The sequence below is a fragment of the Megascapheus bottae genome, chromosome X, assembly GCF_031878675.1.
Source record: "Megascapheus bottae isolate mThoBot1 chromosome X, mThoBot2.hap1, whole genome shotgun sequence".
NCBI lineage: Eukaryota > Metazoa > Chordata > Mammalia > Rodentia > Geomyidae > Megascapheus > Megascapheus bottae.
Window position 1 is genome coordinate 70,655,886 of NC_143547.1, and position 23,727 is coordinate 70,679,612.

Below are 23,727 nucleotides of genomic sequence, written 5' to 3' on the forward strand. Positions count from 1 at the left end.
AAAATTATTTTGAAAAGGATGCATTTCATAGAGCTGTAAAAGTTTGTATTTTAAGCTAAGTGACATTTAAAATGTCAGAAAGAGCCCAGGACAGTTGCTCACACCCATAATTCTAGCTACTCAGGAGGCTGAAATCTGAGGAGCACAGTTCAAAGCCAGTCCGGGTACTAAATTCCCAGACTTTTATCTCCCATTCACCACTAGAAAACCAGAAGTGGTGTTGTTGCTCAAGGGGTAGGGCCATAGCCTTGAGCTGAAGAGCTTAGGAACAGCTCCCACGCCCAGAGTAAAAGCCCCACACATGGACAAAGAAAAAAATGTCAGAAAGTTAGCCAGGTACCTATGGTTCACACCTATAATCCTAGCTATTCAGAAGGCTGAGAACTGGAGGATCACAGTTTAAAACCAGACTGGACCAGAAATTTTGTGAGATTCTATCTCCAATTAATGACCAAATTGCCAGACTGAGAGTCATGGCTCAACTGCTAGAGCATCAGCTATAAGGAACAAAGTTGAGCAAGAATGCTAGGCCCAGAATTTAAGCCCTGGTCCCAGCACAAAAGAAAAGTCAGAAAATTAAGTAATTAAAGTTTATCAAGGAAGTTAGAAGATGCATGAAGACCCAGGTTCCATCCCTTGGCACCACATGTATAGAAAAAGCCAGAAGTGGCACTGTGGCTCAAGTGGTAGAGCTCTAGGCTTTAGAAAGCCCAAGAACAGTGCTCCAGCCTGAGTTCAATCCCCAGAACTGGAAAAAAAGTTTATCAAGTAAAAGAGGTGAATGAACCAAGTTTGGATTATGTTTTAAACAAACTAGTCTGAGTTCTTTTATCTAATAATTAAGTTGAACAAGTGTCTTTTGTCCCTTTTTTAAAAGAAAACAATTAATTGAAGTAAGCTAGACTCAAAGGAACATAGGCTCAATGGTTTCCCTCATTTGTCACAATCAGTAGAAACCTAGATTTACAATAGAACAAAACCTAGATACATAAGGCCATAAATGAAAGGACCTGTAGGATATAGAAACAAAAGCCATATAATGAGTGATTGTTGTCCTTAATGTACTATGTTATCTCTCATCTCTTTTGATGTCCCTTGGTTATCTCATATTGTTACAGTATTTCACCTGTTTATCTGATATATTGTTTATATGCGTATTTAGTTATTTGAAGTCAAATAGGGAAGGGAGGAAAACAAGATGAGTGCGGGGGTGGGGGAGGGAAATGGGTATCAATGTTTGTGAAGTAATGCACCTTCTATCTGGTGAATATAATGTAACCCTTCTATTAATTACAATAAAAATATATGAAAAAAGAAAACAATGGAATAAAATCCCCCCACAGCCTTTTAAAAGCTTCTTTGCTGGTGTTTGTCCAGAAATAGTCTTATACAAATGCTCTTCAAAACCTCATAAACAAAAAAGAAAAAATGTCCGATGTCTGTTTAGCTGCAATGCAGGTTCTGGCTAGACAGTGGAGCTTTTCAAATGCCCCAAGTTATAATCTATCTTGAGTCTTTTAATTTCTCGGAATAGACAGCTTTCCAGAAGAGAGGCTGAAAGTTGAGGTGCAACATTAAGATCATTTTTAAAGGTTAAATTATTATTGAAGAAAGAAAATTATTGTTATAAACTTAGTGTAGCCTGTGAATAATGTTTCTAAAGCCTAAGAAAGTGTAGGTTAATGTCATTGGTAGTTAAATCGTGACTTTCCCTCACTCAGTGACAATTCACCCAGGGCAATTTCCAGTCCTACAAGCTCCATTCATGCCAGTGCTCTATATAGATGTAACACTTTTATCATTTTGTTGTGCCTTTTCTGTTTAAATAGGTCTGGACACACAAATTTTCCATTGTGTTACAACTGATCATAGTGTTTGGTAAAGTAACAGGGCTATATCACTTTGTAGACAAAGTAGCAAGCTGGACTGTGCAGCCTAGGTATGGAGTAGGCTAGACCAATACATTTATGTAAGTACATGCCGTAATGTCTGCACCATAATAAAAATCATCTTATGCAACATTTCTCAGGTTGTAACCATGCAGTGAAGCAGAATATAACTAACTGCATTATCTGATTCAGTAGGCTTTAATCTAATGGAATGTTAACTCGTTCAAAACATACCTATTCGATTTCTGAGAAAGAAGAAACAGAGATTTCTTAACCAGTCAATAACAAAGTGAAAATTAAAAAGAGACAGATATGAGTATGTGGATATAGTTTACAAAGTAGGTTATTGGGATCTTGTTCAAAGAAACTTCAAATACTGTATGACCAAATTCATTAAAAAAATAAAGAAACATTTCCTGCTCCCCCCTTCCTGGGCAATGGTTTTTCTTTGTTTTAATAATACATACACAAATCCTCTTGTAGTCACAGATTTAATTCTTTTGGAGTCTTCATCTTTCTGATAACTTGAAAAGGAAAGACAGGATATTTGCTTGATACCACAGTGGACAGGAAAGTTCATCTCAGAGCCTCCTCTGTCCAACTTTCGTTTGAGATCACAGTTTTAATCCCTCCTCAGTAATCCAAGGTTTTCTTAAACTTCTCTAAACTCAGCATAGCTAATCTGATCCTCCAAATGCCAAATGCAATTAAGTGGACAATTGAGGCCAAATTTTCTATGATGTCCTGAGTACTAATTTTCACTGGTCGGGGAGGGGGGAACCTTGTGTAACAACATGTTAGGGCACTCCTTTCCACAATCATGAGTATGACTATACAACTGAATGTATAGACGTTTATAATGATTATGAAACTCTTCACTGGATTTACTTTCACAGTCTCTGTTATTGAGAATTTCTGGTGAAAAGATTTAGTATGCTAAAATCTATCAGTGGCTGTAACTGAAAAGTCCCCAAACTTTCCACCTTGTAACAATACTCTTTCTATGTATGAAGTACCATAGAAGGAAAAGGGATTGGAATGAGAAGTCATATAAAACCCTGTGGGAATTCCAGCTGCAACTGACTAGCTGTGTAGCCTTCAGGAAATAGATGACCTTTCTGTACCTCATTTTTCTCATCAGAAAAATGGGGATTTGAGTATGATAATATCTGTTGTGAGAACCAAAGTCTAAGCCAAATTTATGAATGTTTCTCTTTTTTTGCCAGTCATAGGCTTGAGCTCAGGGCCTGATCACTGTCCTTGGACTTTCTCAAGGCTAGAGCTCTACCACTTGAGCCTTACCACTACTTCCAGCTTTTTTCTGTGTATGTGGTACCGAGGAATTGAACCCAGTCTTCGTACATGCTAGGCAAGCACTCTACTACTAGGCCACACTTCTGGCTCCCTTTTATTTTTGAAAGTAATCATGGAGGGTACAAAATAATCAAAGGAGAAGAGTTAAATTTTACACTAAGACTTGGATTCTAATTCCTATTTTAGTAACCAAATGGTAGAGATGGGTCATCTCAACAGGTGACTTGACCTGAGCCCAGTTTATTTTTTCTTCTCTAAGTTGTAGCATATAATACTTATAAAATACCTACCCCATTGCAACCTCTCAGTTGTAGCTACTGATGATACATATACAAAAACTACATAGCAAATCCACTAACTTTAAGCCCATTTTTGAAATCTCTTCTTGTCATTGGATAGATGAAACCTTTGGGACTTTTTTATTCCTTGTTTTCTAATGGCTATACCATCAAGAGCTGACTGGGGGTTTATTTACATGTACAAGTGATGATATATCATTTAGAAGCATTCTGTGGTATTATACTTGGCCATTTTGTTTTGCTTTGTTTGGTTTGTCTGTTTCCTCTCCACACTTCCACTATTTTCTTCTTCCTCCCTAGACAGCAGCTGCCTAGAGATGACATGTGTTGCCATCCCTTCTCTATACATTCTATATTCCTGGATAACCACAGCATTACTGAGGTGCCTGGGCACAAGTTGTTCCAAGTTGTGATTTATCATTTATTTAATGGTAAGATGCCAGATGTGATGTCTCATTTATTTTTTGCAGACATATTAAAGACTGATCACAATCATTGGTCTCTAACGCCTCTGCAGAAACTCAATGTGATGTGAAACTTAATCTGTCAGAGCAGTGCCCCCCTGCTGCCCTTGCAGGAGGCTGCTCTGCTTATCAGTTCATCATTAGATAGAGAACATACTGCTAAAGGCCATTTCAGTGGAGTATTGCTGATACAGATATTTGGCAAAGTTGGCCTTTGTGGCAGAATTTCAGGAATTCAAAAAGGCTCCTAGCCCGAATATATCTCCCTCAACAGTCACAGTGCCTAAAATGCACACAAGAAACATTTCACTTGAACTTTCTTTAGTATAAAGCAGTGTTAAAATGTGTGTGGCATTCTCCAGAGGGAACATCGTGAGTTGTTGCCAGCTATTAATACTTGGAGTCAGAACTACATTGGAATTCTGCTTTGATTTCTAGCTATGAGCTTAGGCATGTGGCTGATTCTCCCTCAGCCTTTCTGGAAACTCTTCTGCTGAAAGTGAGGTTAATGTAATTGATGATTGTGAGGGTTACATGTGAAAATTACTATGTAAATCACATAGTAAATGTTCAAGGCACTATATTTGTTATTCACCTCGCCCTGAGAGACTATACTTCAGAATAGTAAATTTGGTTTATTAGAAGTCAAGTAAGGTATAACACAGGAGTACTGTCCGAAGCAAAGTTGCTACTGGAGTAGACCTATGACCATAGAGCAGCATAGACACTCTAAGGGCCTGGAGCCCTCAAGGGGGAATAGGAGGAAAAGAATGAAATAAGCAAGGTCAACTATATTTACACGAACATTCCAACAGAAAAATGTAGGCCCACAATGCTTTGTGAGGTAGTGAGTTCCACAACTTGAAGTGTCTTGAGGGTGAGGCTGGCTCTCTGTCTGGAATACTCTGGTCTATTTCAAGGCTTCTCAAACTTATATATGTATATACATATTATGCAGATTCTGATTCATTTGTTCTGGGGTTGGAACCATGATTGTACATTTCTACCTAGCTCCTTGATAATGAGTATGTCCTTGATCAACAAACCTCACTCTTAGAAGCAAAGAGCCCGTTATTCAAAAAGATCTCACAGTGAAACAGAAGGATATTGTAGGGAAAGCCAACAAATTGATCAGAGTGGAAAGCCTTTGATGTAATCATGATCTACAGTCTGGTTCTAAGCTTTGAAATCTGATTGGTAGCATAACCAGTGACCAGACTCCTGGGAGCTGACTCACAGTTAACCATATTCACAAGAGACCAATATATATGCCAGAATGCCAATTGATTAATTTATAATGAGAAGTATAACTTCCAAATGGACCAAATAATAGTGTTTGCTGATCAGTGCACTATCTCCCTGTAGACATATTTACATGAGAAGCTAAATGATAATAAGAAGGTTGCTTGGTGAGGATGTACTCAGAGCAAGGGAAGTTCAGAGGATAGTTTAATGATTCGTGTCATCAGGCTGCTTTCTGAGTTCTACAGTCTACTGGTCTAGGCCTGCTGAAGCCTCCAGATGACATCAGCCTCTCACTAGCTTCTCTGTCCCGTTTTACCCTCATACAGTCTGATGAACTATAAAAATTCAGATGTGATTGTGTCATTCATTTGGTCCACTAGCTTCTAGGTTAATTCACAATTTTAAAATTATTACTACAAAAACTAGAAAATACAGAGGAAATTTGGAAAAATAATTTATGAAGAATCTATATACTCATCTAAATTTAATGTAATAGTTATCATTTTGCCATGATTTCTTTATTTATGTTTATGCATATATTGCATATATGTGTATATATATATTTATATGGTTTTCTAAACTTTTCATTTTCTGGTACAACCTACATGAACAGCTTTACCTTCCTTGGCTTACATTTGCCAACTTACATCCTTGCCATATCTATTTACATGTTAGTTCCCTGAATGTTCTGTGGTATTATATATTACACTTATGCCCTGGATATCTTTACACTCTTTAGAAACATCTTCTTGTTTCTAGAGACTCAGGCATATTCATGTTGATAAAATATCTTAGGATTTTCTCAATCATAATATTTCTTACTCTGTATTGTTATTGTCTATTTATATCTATGACTATTCCTGGCAAGGATAAGGAATGTTCAAACCCTGGGCCATATAAGGCTCTCGAAATCATTTGGTACATGACTGGACATGCTTTGCATCAGCTGCCACAGTCCATTTGTCTGTATTGATAATTTTTATGGCCTATATGATCTTATAAATATCCAAATGGCACTCGGCAGCAAATAAGTTTCTCCACCCCACAGTGGAGTAAACAATAAATGCATTAAGAGTAGGAAAGTTTCCTTTCTGCTAATACATATATATATATATATATATATACACCCTTTCTGTTTCCTTGTGCTTTGGTGTACAGTAACTGTCCAATCCAACTGCCTACTACACTGTTTAACTTGGTTTTCTCATAAGTACCTCAGAATCAACCCTCTTTATGGATTCCCTGATTGATTGCTATGCAGTTTTCAGAGCCAAGGGCCTCAGAGCAATCTTTAATTCCTCCTTGTATTTCATCTCCCAATCCAATGTGCTTAATTCTACTTCCAAGATGCATCCCTATTCTATCCATTTCTTCTCATTTTTGTTCAGCCAGAATACTTTTATTCCTGACCAGGAGGCACTTTCAACAATCATCTCTCCAAGCTTCTTTCTTTCTCTTCTGTTCCCTCCAATCTGTTATCCACAGGCATCCTAATGATATCTAAATTTCTAATGTGATGTTCTTCCCTGCTTCCGGTTTAATAGTATATATTAGTTTTTTTTTGTTATGTAAATTGTAAACATGCCAGGTGCTGGTGGCTCAGGCCTGTAATCCTAGCTGCTCAGGAGGCTGTGATCTGGGGATCATGGTTCAAAGCCAGCTCAGACATGAAAATCTGCAATTAACCACCAGAAAACTGGATGTAGTGCTGTGGCTCAAAGTGGTAGAATGCTAGTCTTGTGCTGAAGAGCTCAGGGACAGTGCCCAGGTCCAGAGTTCAAGCCCCACGACCAACAAAAAAAGTTAAAAGGGTGTTAGCTTTACCCAATGGATTCTGAAGATATAAACCTTTTGTATCTTTCCAACTTTATCTCTTTTATTTATTGTTTTGCAGTGCTGGTGATCAGACCCCAGATCTCTCCTATGCCAAACTAGTGCCCTGCCTGAGCTTCATCCATACCCTACCAACCTTATCACTTAACACACTTCCTTTTGAAGTCTAGATTCCAAAAATGCACTTAAAAGGACTGTAGGAATTATAACTTCCCAAGCCCTATCTTTGCACAATCCTTATATTGCTCTGTGCCTAGAAAAGGGAACTCTTTTAAACTCAGTACAGATAACATGTCTTCTGGGATGCTATTTCTTTTTCTTTATGCCAGTCCTGGGCCTTGAACTCTGGGACTGAGCACTATCCTTGGACTTTCTCAAGGCTAGCATTCTACCACTTGAGCTACAGAACCACTTCCAGCTTTTTCTATGTATGTGGAATCAAACCCAGGTCATCATGCATGCTAGCTAAGCACTCTACCACTAGGTCAAACTCCCAGCCTGAGATGCTGTTTCTTATTTCCCAGTCTAAGTGTCTCTCATTATTTTTGTGGGTCATGGGATTTGAACTCTGGGCCTAGGTGCTGTCCCTGAGTTCTTCAGCTTAAGGCTACCACCCTACTCTTTGAGCCACAGTTCCAATTCCCATTTTTTAGTGATTCATTGGAGATAAAAGTCTCATGTTCTTTAGTGCACAGGCTGTTCTGTAGTGCCTGGGCTGGCTTTTAACTGTGATCCTCAGATCTCAACCTCCTGAGTAGCTAGGGTTACAGGTGTGAGTCACTGCTTCTTTTTTTATCACTCACTACTACCCTGTGCATACCTTCTTGTAGAGAAGACACCACATATGTATAGTACTCTTTAGTGGAATAATTTTACTTGTGTTTCTCATCAAAGCTAATCTATGAGCTTTTTGAGAACACAGGTGACTCCTTATTTAACTTTGTACTCCACTGTTTAGCCCATGGCATATATTAAATGTGAAATAAATATAAAGAAAATAATAAGTGGAGGAACATTGGCGAATATCTTCACCCAAATTTCATTTTTATACATATCTTATAAAATATCTCCTTTTAAACACACCATTTAAGCATATCATTTATTCAAAATACAATGTAGTTGTTTTTCTTTCAAGTGATATTGCTTGATTGAATCTTAAATGTTCTTCACAACAAAATTTGGACAATATCTGAAATACTCTACTGTTTCATTTGAGATGGCTACTCTTATTCATTTGTTTTCTTCTTGGTTACTTAAATCTCTTAGATTAACATTATCAGTATCTGGGTGTACCATGGTACTGACTCTATAACCTACCTCCCATTGACCCCTAATGTCCCTTCCAATATAAAGATCCATGTTCCATAGAATTATCCATTTATTTATATTCTAGTTGTCTGTTTGCAGTTTGGTACATATACTTTCCTCCAGGTCTCTCTCAATGTGTAAGAGGTCTAGTTCAAGCTGGGCACAAGTAGCTCCAATCGTAGCTACTCAAAAGGCTGATACCTGGATGAATTGATGTTTGAGGCCAGGCTGGGCAGAAGAGTTTGCTAGACTTGATCTCTAAAGTATCTCGCAAAGGAGAAGAGCTGGCTCAAGTGGTAGAATATCAGCCTAAGGAAGCATAAAGACCATGAGTTAGAACAGCAGTACAGATAAACATATAAAAAAAGAATATGAAGTTCAGCATTATCCCATGTGAAAAGGCTACATAGATTGAAGGTTAAAATTGACTGGGAATTTAATAAAGGTTGCGCTGAATAAAGTAGATTGGATTTCTTTGAATCAAAATAATGGGCCAAGGTGTTGGCTCAAGTCTGTAATTCTAGCTACTTTGGAACAGGAGATGTGGACTAAGCACTTGGGCCAGCTGCTGGGGGGAAAAGTAGAGTGTAAGAAACTGCATATGGACCAATGGCTAGTTGGTTTGGTATGCAGCTACAGGGGAAAGAAGGGTTGCAGTATAAAGTGAGATCCTTCTTCAAAAAGAAGTAAGGTAAAAACTGAAGTGGTTCAAGTGCTGTAGTTCCTTTCTAGAAAGTGCAATGTGCTAATGTCAAACCCCAGTAGTATACAAAAAATACGAAGACTAGTCATCCTAAGTATCATGTTTCTGATTATTGTCTTAAGGTAACACCTTTAGTATGATTACAGTATTGTTTTCATGAATCTTTTTAGTAATAATATTGGGGAAATAAATTTTACAGCATGCTATGAACTATATTAAATATTGTGTGTTTATGAAGTTCTTTAATCATTTGAACTCTATGAAGTTGGGAGAAAACAAGAGAAAGGGTGACACGGTTCAAAAAGAAATGAAGTCATTATCTGAGTTATGTAACTGTAAGCCTTCTGTATGTCACTTTTACAATAACAATTTGGTTGTTCCCATTTTTTGAAACTGAAGTACAAAGAAGTCTGTGAAGGTCAAATGTTATTAATACGTGGTAAATCGTAGGTGCAATAATTGAGCTCAGTACAATGTCTACTTCCTGGGTGCCTAGTAAATGTCACGGTTGATGGAATAGACAGAAATTATACAGTCAAGTAAGGATATGTTTTAGCAATTCTCTAGTGGCCTAGATGAATTGTCTAGGTGGGTCAGGTTCTTTCCAGTTGTTGGGAAATGGAGAAAGATATAGTTAAAGTCGTGAATGCTATAGGAATTAATATCCTTTTTGTTTAATTGGTGTGTGGAAGGTGAAGGGGGAATGATGGCTTTGTTATGAGGTATATGAAATTAGTCCTTCGTTTGTGAGAAACAAGATTACTTGGAAGAGGTACAGGATACACTAAATTCTGTAGCCTAAGGTAAGGGTAAGAAGGAGATCTATACAGACGATGATTTTTGAGTGCAGGAAAGGAGAAAGGTGTTTTATCAGTTATAAAAGGGGGAGGGGAGTAGGGGACAGTTACAAGCATGCTCTTCTAGAGATGAGTAATTACCCAGCCTCTAGCACTAGTCTGCTTCTTAAATTCTCTTGACTCCAAATGAGATATCCGTGTGGGCTACTTTTGAGGAGTACTTTCACATTCTTACAGTAGAAGCACCAGAAATCCTTTTTCACAAATGTCAAGCAGAGAGCAAAGGTGTTGTTGCTATTGTAAACAGGCTCGGATCCCCCAATCCCGCCTTTCCCTCGCCAAAAAAGAAAAGAAAAGAAAAGAAAAAGCCTGTATGTTTGCAGATCTTACAGTTCCTCACTAGCGTATTTTTCATGAAATGACACAACATAACCACTCGCCCCCCCTTCACCCCAACAGTAAGGCTTCCCATTCCGTTACCCTTTTAAGAGGCGGATCCCGCAGTGTCCTTTCCTCCCTCCCAACCACCTCTACCCCCAGTCAGCTGGGCGGAGCTTCCCGCTGGTGCCCGGGAGCTCGACGCAGCAGTGGGGAAGCGGACTAGCAGCTTTCAAGAGCTGCGTCTACTGCAAGGTCTTTACTGCTGCTACGTGCCTCCAGCTTCCCACCTCGCACGCGTGGCGCCCGTGGCTCTGTATCTGCTCCTTACCTGGGACTTACCTGGTCGAGGCCGGGTCCTTGCGGTGCCCCGAACGGACGCGTGCGGCAGGCCCGTAGGGTACCGCGGAGCGCTCGCACCATGGGGCCGTTGTCTGGGGTTGGGGTCGCTCGCTGCGGTGGCTGTGGCTCCTCCCGCTTGCTGGCCTGGTGCTTTTTACTCGCTCTTAGTCCACATGCCCCTGCTTCCCGTGGGGCCGAAGCAGTGTGGACCGCGTACCTCAACGTGTCCTGGCGGGTTCCGCACACCGGAGTGAACCGCACAGTGTGGGAGCTGAGCGAGGAGGGCGTGTATGGCCAGGACTCGCCACTGGAGCCCGTGGCTGGGGTCCTGGTACCACCCGACGGGCCCGGGGCACTCAACGCGTGTAACCCGCACACGAATTTCACGGTACCCACCGTTTGGGGAAAAGCCGTCCAAGTCTCTTGGTTGGCCCTCATCCAGCGTGGCGGGGGCTGCACCTTCGCAGACAAGATCCATCTGGCTTATGAGAGAGGGGCTTCTGGAGCCGTCATCTTTAACTTCCCGGGGACCCGCAATGAGGTCATCCCCATGTCTCACCCGGGTGAGTGCAGCTACTACATTGCACCCCTTCAAATTTCTGCCATGGCCACTTTCTCCTATTTTCTTCAGTGTTTTTCTCTTCCCTATCCCCTTGCTCTGAACAAAAATGACCCCACCGAGTGGAGCCGGGTTCTTCCCGACATTTACCAGGTGTGGGGGTTGGGCGGGGAAAAAATCCTTCACAATTTGCCTTTCTGGTAGAACAGTGTGAGACAAATGGGGTGAGAAAGCTAGGAAATCAAGGACAGCTTGGGCTTGTTGCGTTGCCCTTTCCTGGTGGTTCACAAGGGTAGATTCCTTACACCCTCCACCCCGCTGTAGACTGAGTGATCAGAGTGGACTCGGCATTGGCTTTTAAAGGACTGGCAAAAAATATCCACAAGGAATCTCTTTTTCCCTCACTCTTTGCTGTATAAAACCAGATTTTCTACTCTTCTTTCCTTTTTTTCACCCCTTCTTTCCTAGGTATCAGATACAAGATTGTGTTACTGCACCCTAGTTAACCTCACTGCGATTTTGGTGGAAACTTTGTCAGCTCCTGGATTCTTCTCTGCTCAGTGGTCTCAAGTCCCAAATGATTATTTACTACTGGTGCTTTTCTTTGCCTCTGGAAAAAAAATCTGATGTAGGTCATTGGGATCCAAAACAGATAATTACTGTTAAGGAAAAAGCAAGGTTTATTATACATAAAGGCCTTTTGCTTTACAAAAGGAGTCAAAGTAGTTCTTAAATTTTCAGAGCTACTGTCAGTGACTACCCTACCCCAAGTTATCCTTTCCAGAAACCTCCCTATTTGTGATTACATATCCATCCTATATGCACATATTGATCCTGGGCCCTGAAGGACAAATAACTGGGGTAGAAAAAGGAACAGAATGTAATAGCAATATATTATGATTGCTAAGAGCTGGGCCTCAAGTTAGACCTTGGTTCAAGCTTCTTCCTCATTTGTTTACTCCATGACCTTGGACAACTTATTTGAAAGCCTTTTGACTCTAATGTCCATATCAGTAAAATAATTCAGAATAAAAAAAACAACTTATCCACAGGTTTTCCTTGACAGTACAAATGAAATAAAGCCTTCATTGTCTAGGACAGTGTATCTAAAGGTTAGCTGATATGAAGCAGTCACTGGAGAGATGACTCTCCTTATTAACTCCTAAAGGTTTAGTGCTTTTTCATTTTTTGTAAAGCGCTCTGAGGACCTCTACCTAGAGAGCTCTTGCATTGGGAGGCTGGGTGGCATCCATCAAAGAGCACTGAAGTGGGAGTCAACAGATTAGACTTGTACCAACCCCTCTTCTTGACTTCTATCAGGTTTGTGACCTTGTACAACACACGCATCAAATAGTGGTATAGATGTAATGGTGAACACCAACTTGTCATAGTATGCAGAGATAAAAGTGAGCTAAATGAACTCCGATTCTTTCCTGCTGTAAAACTGTGATTCTTAGATTTACTCCACTGATTAAAAGAGAAAACAAAATCTCTCTTCATTGATAACGCATTGGTTAGAATGAAATTACTTTTTAAAGGCCAGTAATAATGATGAGACTTAGTAAATTTAGTATTTACATTTCAGTTGGCTAAGTATAAAGGTTTGACTTTGTCTCCTCCAAAGGAGATTCATTTGCTTGAATGATTTATCATAGATTATTCCTTAATTAGAGAGTTCCTACTGAGATAAGTTTCATTGTACTCTTGTTAAGGATATTGACCTGATAATATTAGGAGACAATAATTTTTTTGTTAAGCTCCTACTATGTTCTAAGTAGTCTATTTACATCTTGCCTTGTGCTTTAGAAGGTAAGATATAAATAGCTCCAGGATCCTTAGTGGTGTTAAGTCTGTTACCTATTTAGTATTGATGCTTGTATTTGACTCTGAAAATTCTGACCTAGGTTTTTTGTTTGTGCTTTATAAGGTATGATTTATAAGGTATGCTTTATAAGGTAAATTGGGTGTAATACAAAAAGCATTGTAGTCAAGATTGGGATCAAATTCTGGATTTGTGGTCATAAGTAAATTCTTTAACTTTCCTGAGTCTTCCTTACTCATGTTTACCACGGAGGTAATATTGATCAGATGCACTCCTTTTTTTTTTCTTTCCAGTCCTGGGGCTTGAACTCAGGACATTGGCACTGTCCTTGAACATTCTCAAGGCTGGCACTCGATCACTTGAGCCATAACACTGCTTATGGCTTTTTATGTGTATGTGGTACTAAGGAATCGAACCCAGAGCTTTTGCATGCTAGGCAAGCACACTAACATTAGACCATATTCCCAGTCCCTGCATGAAGATAATATTTATATTGTTATGATTATTAATGATACTACATGTAAACCATCTAGCAGATAATGAATCATCAATAAGGTTATTTGTCATAATAGGTTAAGGCTAAGATGATGCAAAATTTAATATACAAATATATGATTATCCCACTATGATATGAGCACATTCAGAATCTAATTAAGGCTATTGTATTTCAGGTACCACAAAAGATCTATTCTATACAGATTCAGAAAGGTATTTTTGACACTTTGTAGTTGCCCAAGATGATGGCATAGCAAATACTACCATTAAGCTAACTGTACAAAAAACCTAGCAAATTACTTAGGTAGCAAATCACATTCTTCCCTTGACTCCCTAGAGAAACTACTATTCAATGCAAGGGGAAAAATCACTTTTCATTCTAGCCATGTGTGTTATCAAATATGTTTGTAAAGTGCTATGTTGTTTTTTTTTTACTCACTCCTGACAGTGGCCCTAGGGTTTCTTTTTTAATATATGGTCAAAATAAGTTGCATGCATTATACTGGCATGAAGGTAGGACTGAGATTTGAGTGCTGATTGACTCATTATATATTGCTATGAGCTATGTGGGAGACCACCAAATGTGGAAAACAGTTGCTGTCTTTTCTGTTTGGAGGATCTCTCTTCAACCATTCTCATAGAGGCCTAGAATGAATGGTTTGTCCTGTGTTGGAGTTTGTAGTGGGTATCCATACTGTTACCTACCACAATCCTGTGACCATGAAGACATACTTGTCTCAAGTTATAGAACAAACTGGCTTAGAAAACTTGCTTTGATTTCTTTTTGTTTATTACAGAGCAAGCCACTGTTGAAGAGCAATCAGTTAGAAAATGAGGCTTTTTTTAATGTACACAAAAATGTCACAAAAGATATTGCTGCAGCCTAACACCAACCCCTGCCATTTTGTCTATGTATTTTATTTTGACAGCAAAGGATTCAGACAATCCTGACTCGTGCAGATAAATAATTATAAATGACAGATGCTTGTTAACATCTTGCCTTGAAATCTCAGGATATACATATTTTAGTCAAATGAAGCCAGAAACCTAGAAGAAAAAATTGGAGGAAGTTTTGGTTGGAAACTTGCATTACTAGTCAAAGTCCCTACCTTAAATATGAAAATCATATAAGGAACAACCAAAACACAGTAACCACTGAAGTTCTCTAAAATGTACATTTTGACAATGAGACACGTTAAACACGCTCTCACTGTTGCTCTCCATATTGCACAACAAACTGTTCTTTCCCCAGGCAGATGGGCCTAAGCTTTGCCTGCTGTCTAGTTGAGCACAGCCTACGAGTTGAAGTGGTGTGTGTACTTGCTTCTCCAGTTTTCCTTGAATCAACATGTACAGGCATGAATTTATTGAAAGACACATGCAGAACTACAAACTTCCTAGTTCATGTCATATTTACAAGAACTTGAGGCATCTTTAAGAGGATAGCAGGAGAAGTATTATTCCTAGAGGGCTATTTTAGAAAGTGAATGAAGTGAAGCAGTCCATATCGATGATTTGGTGGTCTTTAACGGCATGGGATACACTTTAATAAAGAAAGCAGTTGCTTGTGTGCATTGTTGAAAGACAGAAGGGCCTGTTAGTTCAAAGCAAGAGCTCTCCTATTTCACATTGTAAAACTCTCAGGCTAGATATTTTATTTCGCTTGGCTTTCTCCCATGTAAAGAGCATAATAATAAACTTGCCTCAAAACATTTCTAGGAGTAAATCACATAATGTAGATAAAATGTTGAGCATAGCTTCTGACATATACTGTTACCTTTTTAATCACTGTTAAATGTGTATTATAAAATGAAAGTTAAATCCTGTATTTGAAGAACATAAAATGAGTTGTCTGAATACTTCAAAGTCCATGTCCAAATCCTCACTAGAACTCTTCAAGAATAAGAAGGGTAGACTGATTTTCTCTTACTAGCAAACTATCCTTGGCCCCTCCAAGGTTTGGCAGTAACTGCTTTTTACTCAAGGTACCGATTAAATTTGCCCTCAAAAAGTGTGTGTGTGTGTGTGTGTGTGTGTGTGTGTGTGTACGTGTGTGTGTGTGTGCACATGTGTATGCCCATATACCCACACAAAGTACCTACCTGTTAGAGCCACACTTCCACTTCTGGCTTTTTGGTGGTAGAAAATAAGAGTTTCACAGGTATTCCTGCCCAGCCTAGCAATATCCTTGGATCTTAGCCTCTTACATAGCGAGAATTACAGGCAGGAGTTACTGGTGCCTAACCACAGAAAAATTTGACATTGTATTTTAAAAACATCCCAAGACTTTCTCAACTATCTTTGTTAGTGTTTATCCTTCCCCCGCCTACCCTCAGGACATTGACACTGACAATAACATTTTTCAATAGAACAAAAGGTTCACAGAGTACTGAGTGGTAATGATTTACTGGTACAGAGTAGCCACCCTGAATCTTCCCTGAGTCTGTTTCCAAAATTGTCATTATTGATATGGGCTATAGCACTGCGTTTCTCAATATTGACTACTCCTTTACAACTCTTCCAGTTCCTTGCTTCCCTTGCCTTTCTTTTGTGTCATTGATACTTTATTAACTAATTCATCTAATCATTCTCCTTTGTGTCAAATGTTCCCATAACTCCCCTTTTAATAGCTTATGGTGTGTAATTGTTTTTTATAAGGGAAACTGGAGTTAGAACTCAGGGCCTCACTCCTGCTACATAAAGGCTCTACCACTTGTACTCCTGAAATTTTGCTTTAGTTATTTTTCAGATGTTTTGCCTAGGGCAGCCTCAGACTATGATTTTCTTATCTATGGCCCACAAGCATGTACCTCCAAGCCAAGATTACTTGTTGAAATGTGGTCTCACTAACTTTTTACATGGGCTTGCCTCCAACCACAATTTTTTTCCTGAGTAGGTAGGATTACAGATGTGTGCCACTGTGCCCAGCCCCACATCTATTTGATTCTCTATTACTTTAAATTATCTTACATATGTTGTCTTACCCTTCGCATCTATGATTAATTTGCTTTCATTTTGAGAATTCTCATGGGAAATAATACTTACATTTCTATTGGTCTTCCTATCTGTAACTTGTATTGTCCTTGCAGGCAATTCCCTCTCCATTCCTTGCCACTAGGATGCAGCTCCAATCACATAAATACCACTACCTATAAATTTGAGACTACATTGCCACTGCTTAGAAGTTTGAGATATATTGCTCCACATAGCATACAAGACTCATAATAAACTACTCGTAGAGTACATCCCAAGCTTTCTATCCATCTCTCTTCTGCTCTTCACCTCACATTCTCTCTCATTCCCCTTTATTTGCCTGTAATTCTGCTGTTGCCTGGACTCCCCCTTCTTTCCTACTCCGCTGGGCAAAATCCCAGTATCCTTCAAACTGCATTACAAATACTTCCCAATCCTCAAAGACTGTCTTTTGTTGTTTTCTAAACTTTAGTTTTATTGTATTTTCAATTAACACATAATGATTATACACAATGATGGATACTATGTGGTGGTGTTTCTATAAAATTCCTTCTTTTGCTCTTCCCACTATGGCCCACAACTAAGCCACAGTACTCCTTTTGTTCTTATAGAGCTTCATTTCTTTTAGTACTGTCTGCATTTTGCTGGTGGTACTTTGTTTACATATTTTACCTTCCTACTGGATTTTAATAATTTTATGCTTTGTTCATCTTCAGATTTCTCATAGGAACCTTTGTTCTGGATGTGCTCTAGAAATGCTGGTAACATTATCTCAGCCAACCAAGAATTCTAGAGCCAGAGGGTCATAAGATTCACTCACAAAACATCTAAAGAAGGAGATTGGTATTCAAATCATTGAGAATGTATCAAAAGTGTACTTGTCCACTATGTCCTTGGATTTTTGTATGAGTACACAGTTAATTAAGGTGAAACTTAAGTCCTGCCATGTTAAGGAATGTGAAGTCTAGAAGGAGTAAGAAGAATGTATAAATAAAGGTATATAAATTTTTTGGGATGATAGGCTCCCTAGATTCTATAGTGATCATTATCATGGACAATTTGTATAGACTATGTTTTTAATTTTTTTCTTTTTTACATATACTTTTATTGTAATTAATAGAAGGGTTACATTATTTTCACCAGATAGAAGGCGCATTACTTAATAAATATTGATCCCCTTTCTCATGTCTTGGTCCCCATTTCCCTCCACCCACTCCCTCCCTTCATCTTCTTTCTACCCCCTTCCATATCCAGTTTCAAATAGCCAAATAAGCATATATACAATATATCACATAACAAAGTAAAATACTGTAACAAGATGAGGGACAGCAAAAGAGATGAGAGATAACATAGTACATTAAGGACAGCAATCACTCATTATATGGCTTTTGTTTCTATATCCTGGAGGTCCTTTCATTTATCATCTTACTATATGGCCTTATGTATCTAGGTTTTGCTCTATTGTAAATCTCTGCTAGGAGAGCCCAAGGTTTCTACTGACTATGATAAATGAGGGAAACCATTGAGCCTATGTTCCTTTGAGTCTGGCTTTCTTCACTTAATATGATTGTTTCTAAGTCTTTCCATTTCCTTACAAAAGGGGCAATGTCATTCTTTCTGATAGCAGCATAGAATTCCATTGTGTATAAATACCACATCGTGTTGATCCACTCATCAACTGAGGGGCATCTGGGTTGATTCGTTTTTAAATTTTTTGAGGCAAGATATTACTAAGTAGCTCAGGCTGGCCTTAAACTCATGATCTTGCATTGGCTTCCCAAGTGCCAGGATTCCAAGCAAACGTGCCACCATACATGGCTATAAATTGTATGGATTTTTAGTGGCAGAATTACATAGTAAGGAAATTGCAAATGAACTTTAGGAGTTTTGATTGAGTCTTTCCCTATGTTACTTTTTATTTTACAGTAATAGCTTTGAATTCAGAGCCTTCTATTTGTTAGACACGCTCTACTATTGAGCCATACCTCCAGCCTCATTTATGATTATTGAGATAATATCTCACTTCCTGCCCATGATATACCTACTTTAGGTTTTCTGGCATTGTGAGACTCACAGCTGTACCACAGCATCTAGCTCCTCTCCAGGGAGATAGAATCTCACAGATTTTTCTGCCTGGAACTACAATCCTCCTATTCTATTTACATCATAATGCAATGTATATCTCTAGTTAAAATGCTTCTATTGAGCTGGTTAGTGAAGATGGCATTGTATCCTATAACATAATATAAGCCTGTACCAAAAAGGAGTGGAATGGGAAGTAATGTAATTCAATGGGAAGTAATGTAATTCAAGAAGTAATGTACTCGCTACCTTATGAATGTAACTGTAACCCCTCTATTCATTACCCTGACAATATTTTTTTATAAAGGAGTGGAGTGACCAGGAGTGTGGCCTAGTGGTAGAGTGCTTGCCTAGCATGCACAATGACCTGGATTTGATTCTTTGGTACCACATACTTAGAAAAAAGCCAGATGTGGTGCTGTGGCTCAAGTGGTAGAGCTCTAGCCTTGACAAAACCCAAGGAAAGTGATGAAGCCCTGAGTTCAAGCCCCAGGACTGGCAAAAAAAGGAGTGGAGATGAATATAAGTTGCCTAGCAAATTAGTTTATGAGCACCTAAAAATTTCCTTCCTTTTCTCTCTGGATAATATATGTCATTACCCATAGTTTGCTACATTTAATCTCATGTCCCTGTCTGTTTGTCCTTTTCATTTTTCTTCTTACACTTCAGCGGTGGAAAGATCAGAGAGTACCAAGGACATTTACTCAGCAATTTTCTGATTAAAATGTTAATTATTGTTCCTGGAGAAAACTTGAAAAACATGAAGTAGCATAACAAGTTACCCCTAATTTCACAATACTGACACAAGCATTACTAATATTTTTTGGCTTATCTCTTTTTCCATGCATAGGTATAGCTTTGCATTTTACTTTTATCATAGTTAATTTTATGATTATTAATGTAGCATGAAGAAATATGGAAAAATTAAAAAACAAATTTGTAACCATTTGAGTATATTAGTTTTTTGTCATCACTTTCTTTTATACTCTTTCTATGTCTCTATAAATGGACACACACACACACACACACATATATATATATATATATAATTTAAAAACTATCTGTATATGCTACAGCCCAATTATCATACCACAACACTCCCTAGTACTTTTTATTGTAAGTATTCTTTGTGTAATCAAAAATAGGAAAAATGTGTTCCTATAATTGAAGGTCATGGCCATTGACTTAGAGATTGAAAATTGGACTTCAAATAGCCATCAGAAAGAAAGTACAACAATCGGATGGGGAGGGATATGACCTCGGATATTTCAAACAAATTATGCTCCATGGAAACTTGCATAAAATATACCTACTAGCCCTAAATTGTTTCATGTCTAACCCATATTCTTAGGTATTGTGGCCTTGATCTTTTGAAGGATTTCATAATCATTTATACTTCAGTTCCTTTACTCTCTCAGTATTTCCATAGGTGATATCTTTTTCACAATTCAGTGTGCTCTCAGTTTCCCTATTGCTTGGTTAAGTTGTGCCTTGCTGAATGAAATGGCTTTAAAAAATCAAGGCCACTGATCTGTAAATGATTGTCAGAATTTTCCCCAAAGTTTAATTGATAGGCTACTACAAAATTTTCTGGAGATGAAGAAAATTATACATGTACATTTTACTGAATTACAACAGACATATTAAAAAGGTTTATGAGTCATGGGTTCATAGTACAGTGGATTTTCACAAAGTGAAAACAAAAACGCCTGTGTAACTAGCACTCAACCCAAGAAGTAGAATATTACCAGACCTGTGTGAAATGATACACTTGTAGCATGTGTTTGTAGCCCAATCAGCCACATAAAATCTCTTTTGCTGCATCAGGCCAGGCTACACTAGAATCCTCAGCTATATACTGTAGGGAATGATTATTGAGTACACAGGGCATGCATATTTTTATTCCAATACTAAGAGAGTTCAGAGTTACCACATTTTGCAAATACAACACCACCTTGTAGCTCTATACAAGAGCTCCTTGTTATTATTCCATTTCCTGCTCTTTTCTTTTTTCAGTTGTTTGTATGTCCTTTTATACAACATGGTACGTAGATACTGCTTGAATTCACCAGTAGGCTTACTATAGCATGTTGAATTCCTACAAAAAGAAAGTTTGGTGATTCATGATGCTGAGCTGATGCAGGTTTTTAAGTTCAGAATCTGTTAATTACTTGGATTTTATACTGTAATTATCAAACTAGGTACCAATCCATGACTTAGAGTTAACCCATTTTTAGTTTGACTTTTTTTTGTAGTACTAGGGTCTGAACTGTGTCTGCGTCTTCTGCTTGCTGGGTGGCACTCTGCTATTTGAGTCACAGCCCCATCCCCAGCTTTTTACTGGTTATTTTGAAAATGGAGAGTCAAGGACTTTCTTCCCTGGGCTGGATTTAACTGTGGTCCACCCTATCTCAGCCACTTGAGTAGCCAAGGTTACAGGTATGAGCCACTGGCACAAGCTTGCTCTGACCTTTCTTCAAGGACAATGATAATAGAACTTCTGTGTTTATAGTTCTCTGTACACATTAGCTTATCATTTCAGACAAAATGGTAGGGCAGCTTAGTTAAATGCTACCTGCAGTTAAATAATTGCTGTTAAAAAGAAAATACCCCATCATACTAACATTGTTAGAGAAAGTCTGGATGATAAATACTCTCTTCATTCTTATGTCTTAATTTTCTGAATTTCCTAGTATGGATATATGCTACTTTTGTACTCAGGAAGTTAAAATCCAAGTAATACAATAGTGTTGATTAATCATAAAGGAAGAGTTGGTAATGTGACTATAGTAACAACAGTGAACAAAGCACATCCTGATCATAGAAACTATTTTCACACTATTCAGAGAACTTAAGAATTGTCTTTTGAATAAATCTAGCTGATATGATTGTTAGTATGAGAACTTTCTTGTTAACACTAATGGTTTAATCAAATGTAAAATGAGAGTTCAAAAACCTGGATACATAAGACCATATAGAATGACACTAAATGAAAGGACCTCCAGGATATAGAAACAAAAGCCACATAATGAGTGATTGTTGTCTTTAATGTACTATGTTATCTCTCATCTCTTTTGCTGTCTCTTGGCTATCTCATGTTGTTACAGCATTTCACCTTGTTATCTGATATATTGTATATATGTGTATTTGGTTATGTGAAATCGGATAGAGAAAGGGGGGAAAACAAGATGAGGGGAGGGGGCGGGGGAAGGGAAATGGCGACTAAAACATGAGAAAGAGTATCAATGTTTGTGAATGATGCACCTTCTATCTGATCTATGTAACTCTTCTAATAATTACAATAAAAATATATGAAAAATGAGCATTCAGCACTAAAGAGCTTTAAAAGACTGAGTCTGTTTTAAAACAGAGTGATTCTCTTTCTTTATCCATTGCATTATTATTCTGTATCTTTTCTTTTTGTGTGCCAGTACCATGGTTTGAACTCAGGGCCTTGTATTTTTGCTTAGTTTACTTTAGCATTCTACCATTTAACTACAAGTTTTTTCTGGTTAATTTGAGATAAAGTCCCTGATTGTTGTGCCTGGCCTGGCTTTAAATCTCAATCTCCCATGTATCTTTTCTTCTTTATCCTACCTTAACAGGATAGATGCATAAGTACCTCACCTTCCTTTTTATTTTTGTATTTTTCCCAGAACAGGATGGTGTAAGCTCACTAGCATTCGATACTTTTAAGACTACTGCTAAATTTAAATTTAATGGTTTAGTATAAAGAATTCAATATATTGACAAATGAGACACTACATTCTCTGATGAGGGATGAGGGTAGCTTTTGCCATTGTAGAAAATGGTAGGAAATTTTGTTAGAATAAGAGCAGAGGGGAATCATGGTGTTACTATTTTATACTTTATTAATGATATTTAGACAATTTAAGCTCATTAAACTTGAATTGCTTATTAATTTCCCTTGAAATTACATTCTGCTATATGAAATTGTACCAGTTGATTGTTCACATATCAAACTATTAAAAACAAAGGTTGCTTTGGCACCACTTCTTTTCTTCCTAAGATGCTTTTTGTGCCCTACTTTTCTACACACTTACTCAACCCTGCATAACCTTGCTAATTCTACCTCAAGTACTCACACCTCTCTTTCTCTCTTTCACACACACACACACACACACACACCACAGACACATACACATACACATTTGTTCTTATTCTCTATTTCTGTCTCTGTCTGTCTGTCTGCTCCCTACTCTATGATTCTGATTCTTTGGAAATGAAATTACCCATTACAGACAAGTGCTCTTAATATCTAATGTCCTTCAGTGTGTCTCTAATTCTCTCTTCAAATCTCCACCCAAACCTCCAATTAACCATGTGATCCTCCTGATTAACTGGGTATTTTCTCATGTTCCGCTATTCAAGACAATTTAAATGCTTATGATTGTTTTGCTCTATTATAGTGATATTATGTTCTAAAAATTTTATTACAAATTTGGATTAAAAAATAACTTCTGTTTGTTTTGCAATTTTCAATCCTCAAAGCGTTTTCACATACAATAATCTGTGGGCAATGCTGGAAATTGAACATCATTTAGCAATATTACTATGGGAAAAAATGTCTCTGGTTCCAAACAATTAACTTACATATAAACTTTGGAAATATAACCCTTTAGATATTTTGATTGTGGTTGTTCTTCATAATGGCTGTTCTGCAATGTTAGCTTATGCTTCCCCACCAGACTGGTTTAAAAAGCTCTCTCTACATACTCAATTTCTTTGTCATATTATCAGTGTTCTACCTCTCTTTTCCATGTTATCTCATCTCAAAGATTTTCCATGTTAATTTCTTTTTATAATATTTGTAGTATTCTAAAAAAACTTTGGGAATACATCTTAATTATGACTTGGTTTAGTTAGCTGTCAATACATTGTTTCTCGATTTAGAGGATTTCAACAACCAATTTCCTGACGAGTAGGAAAATATGATTATTTTGAGTGAGGTTTTCACTCATAGAACCAGCAGCAATCAGTATCTAACATTATACCAAATTACATTTCATGAAGGTGTTTGTATTGAAATCTTGTTTTCTACCTCCATTTCCACAAGAAGGCAAGATATGAAAGAGAGAATGAAAGTAGTCAGTGTAAAGTCATCAGGCACATCCCTTTCCCTAACCACTAAAAGCCACTCCCTTTTTGCCACTCCTGTCTGGCTGATGCCTTTTAGTTGGACTGACTAACAGTATATGGGGAT

At 38.0% G+C, this 23,727-nt stretch overlaps 1 protein-coding gene across 2 annotated transcripts in view; it reads left to right on the forward strand.

Moving 5' to 3' along the window:
• Rnf128 (ring finger protein 128) overlaps window positions 1-23,727 on the forward strand; it is a 104,869-nt gene that overhangs the window by 29,807 nt on the left and 51,335 nt on the right. The window contains exon 1 of one of the 2 annotated variants that reach the window (XM_090325922.1): window positions 10,462-11,135. The exons of the other annotated variant lie outside the window; for it this stretch is intronic. Within the exon in view, the coding sequence (XP_090182048.1) occupies window positions 10,652-11,135 (484 nt within the window). The 5' untranslated portion in view covers window positions 10,462-10,651. Of the gene's footprint in view, window positions 1-10,461; window positions 11,136-23,727 lie in introns of those variants that run through there. 2 annotated transcript variants of the gene reach the window in all.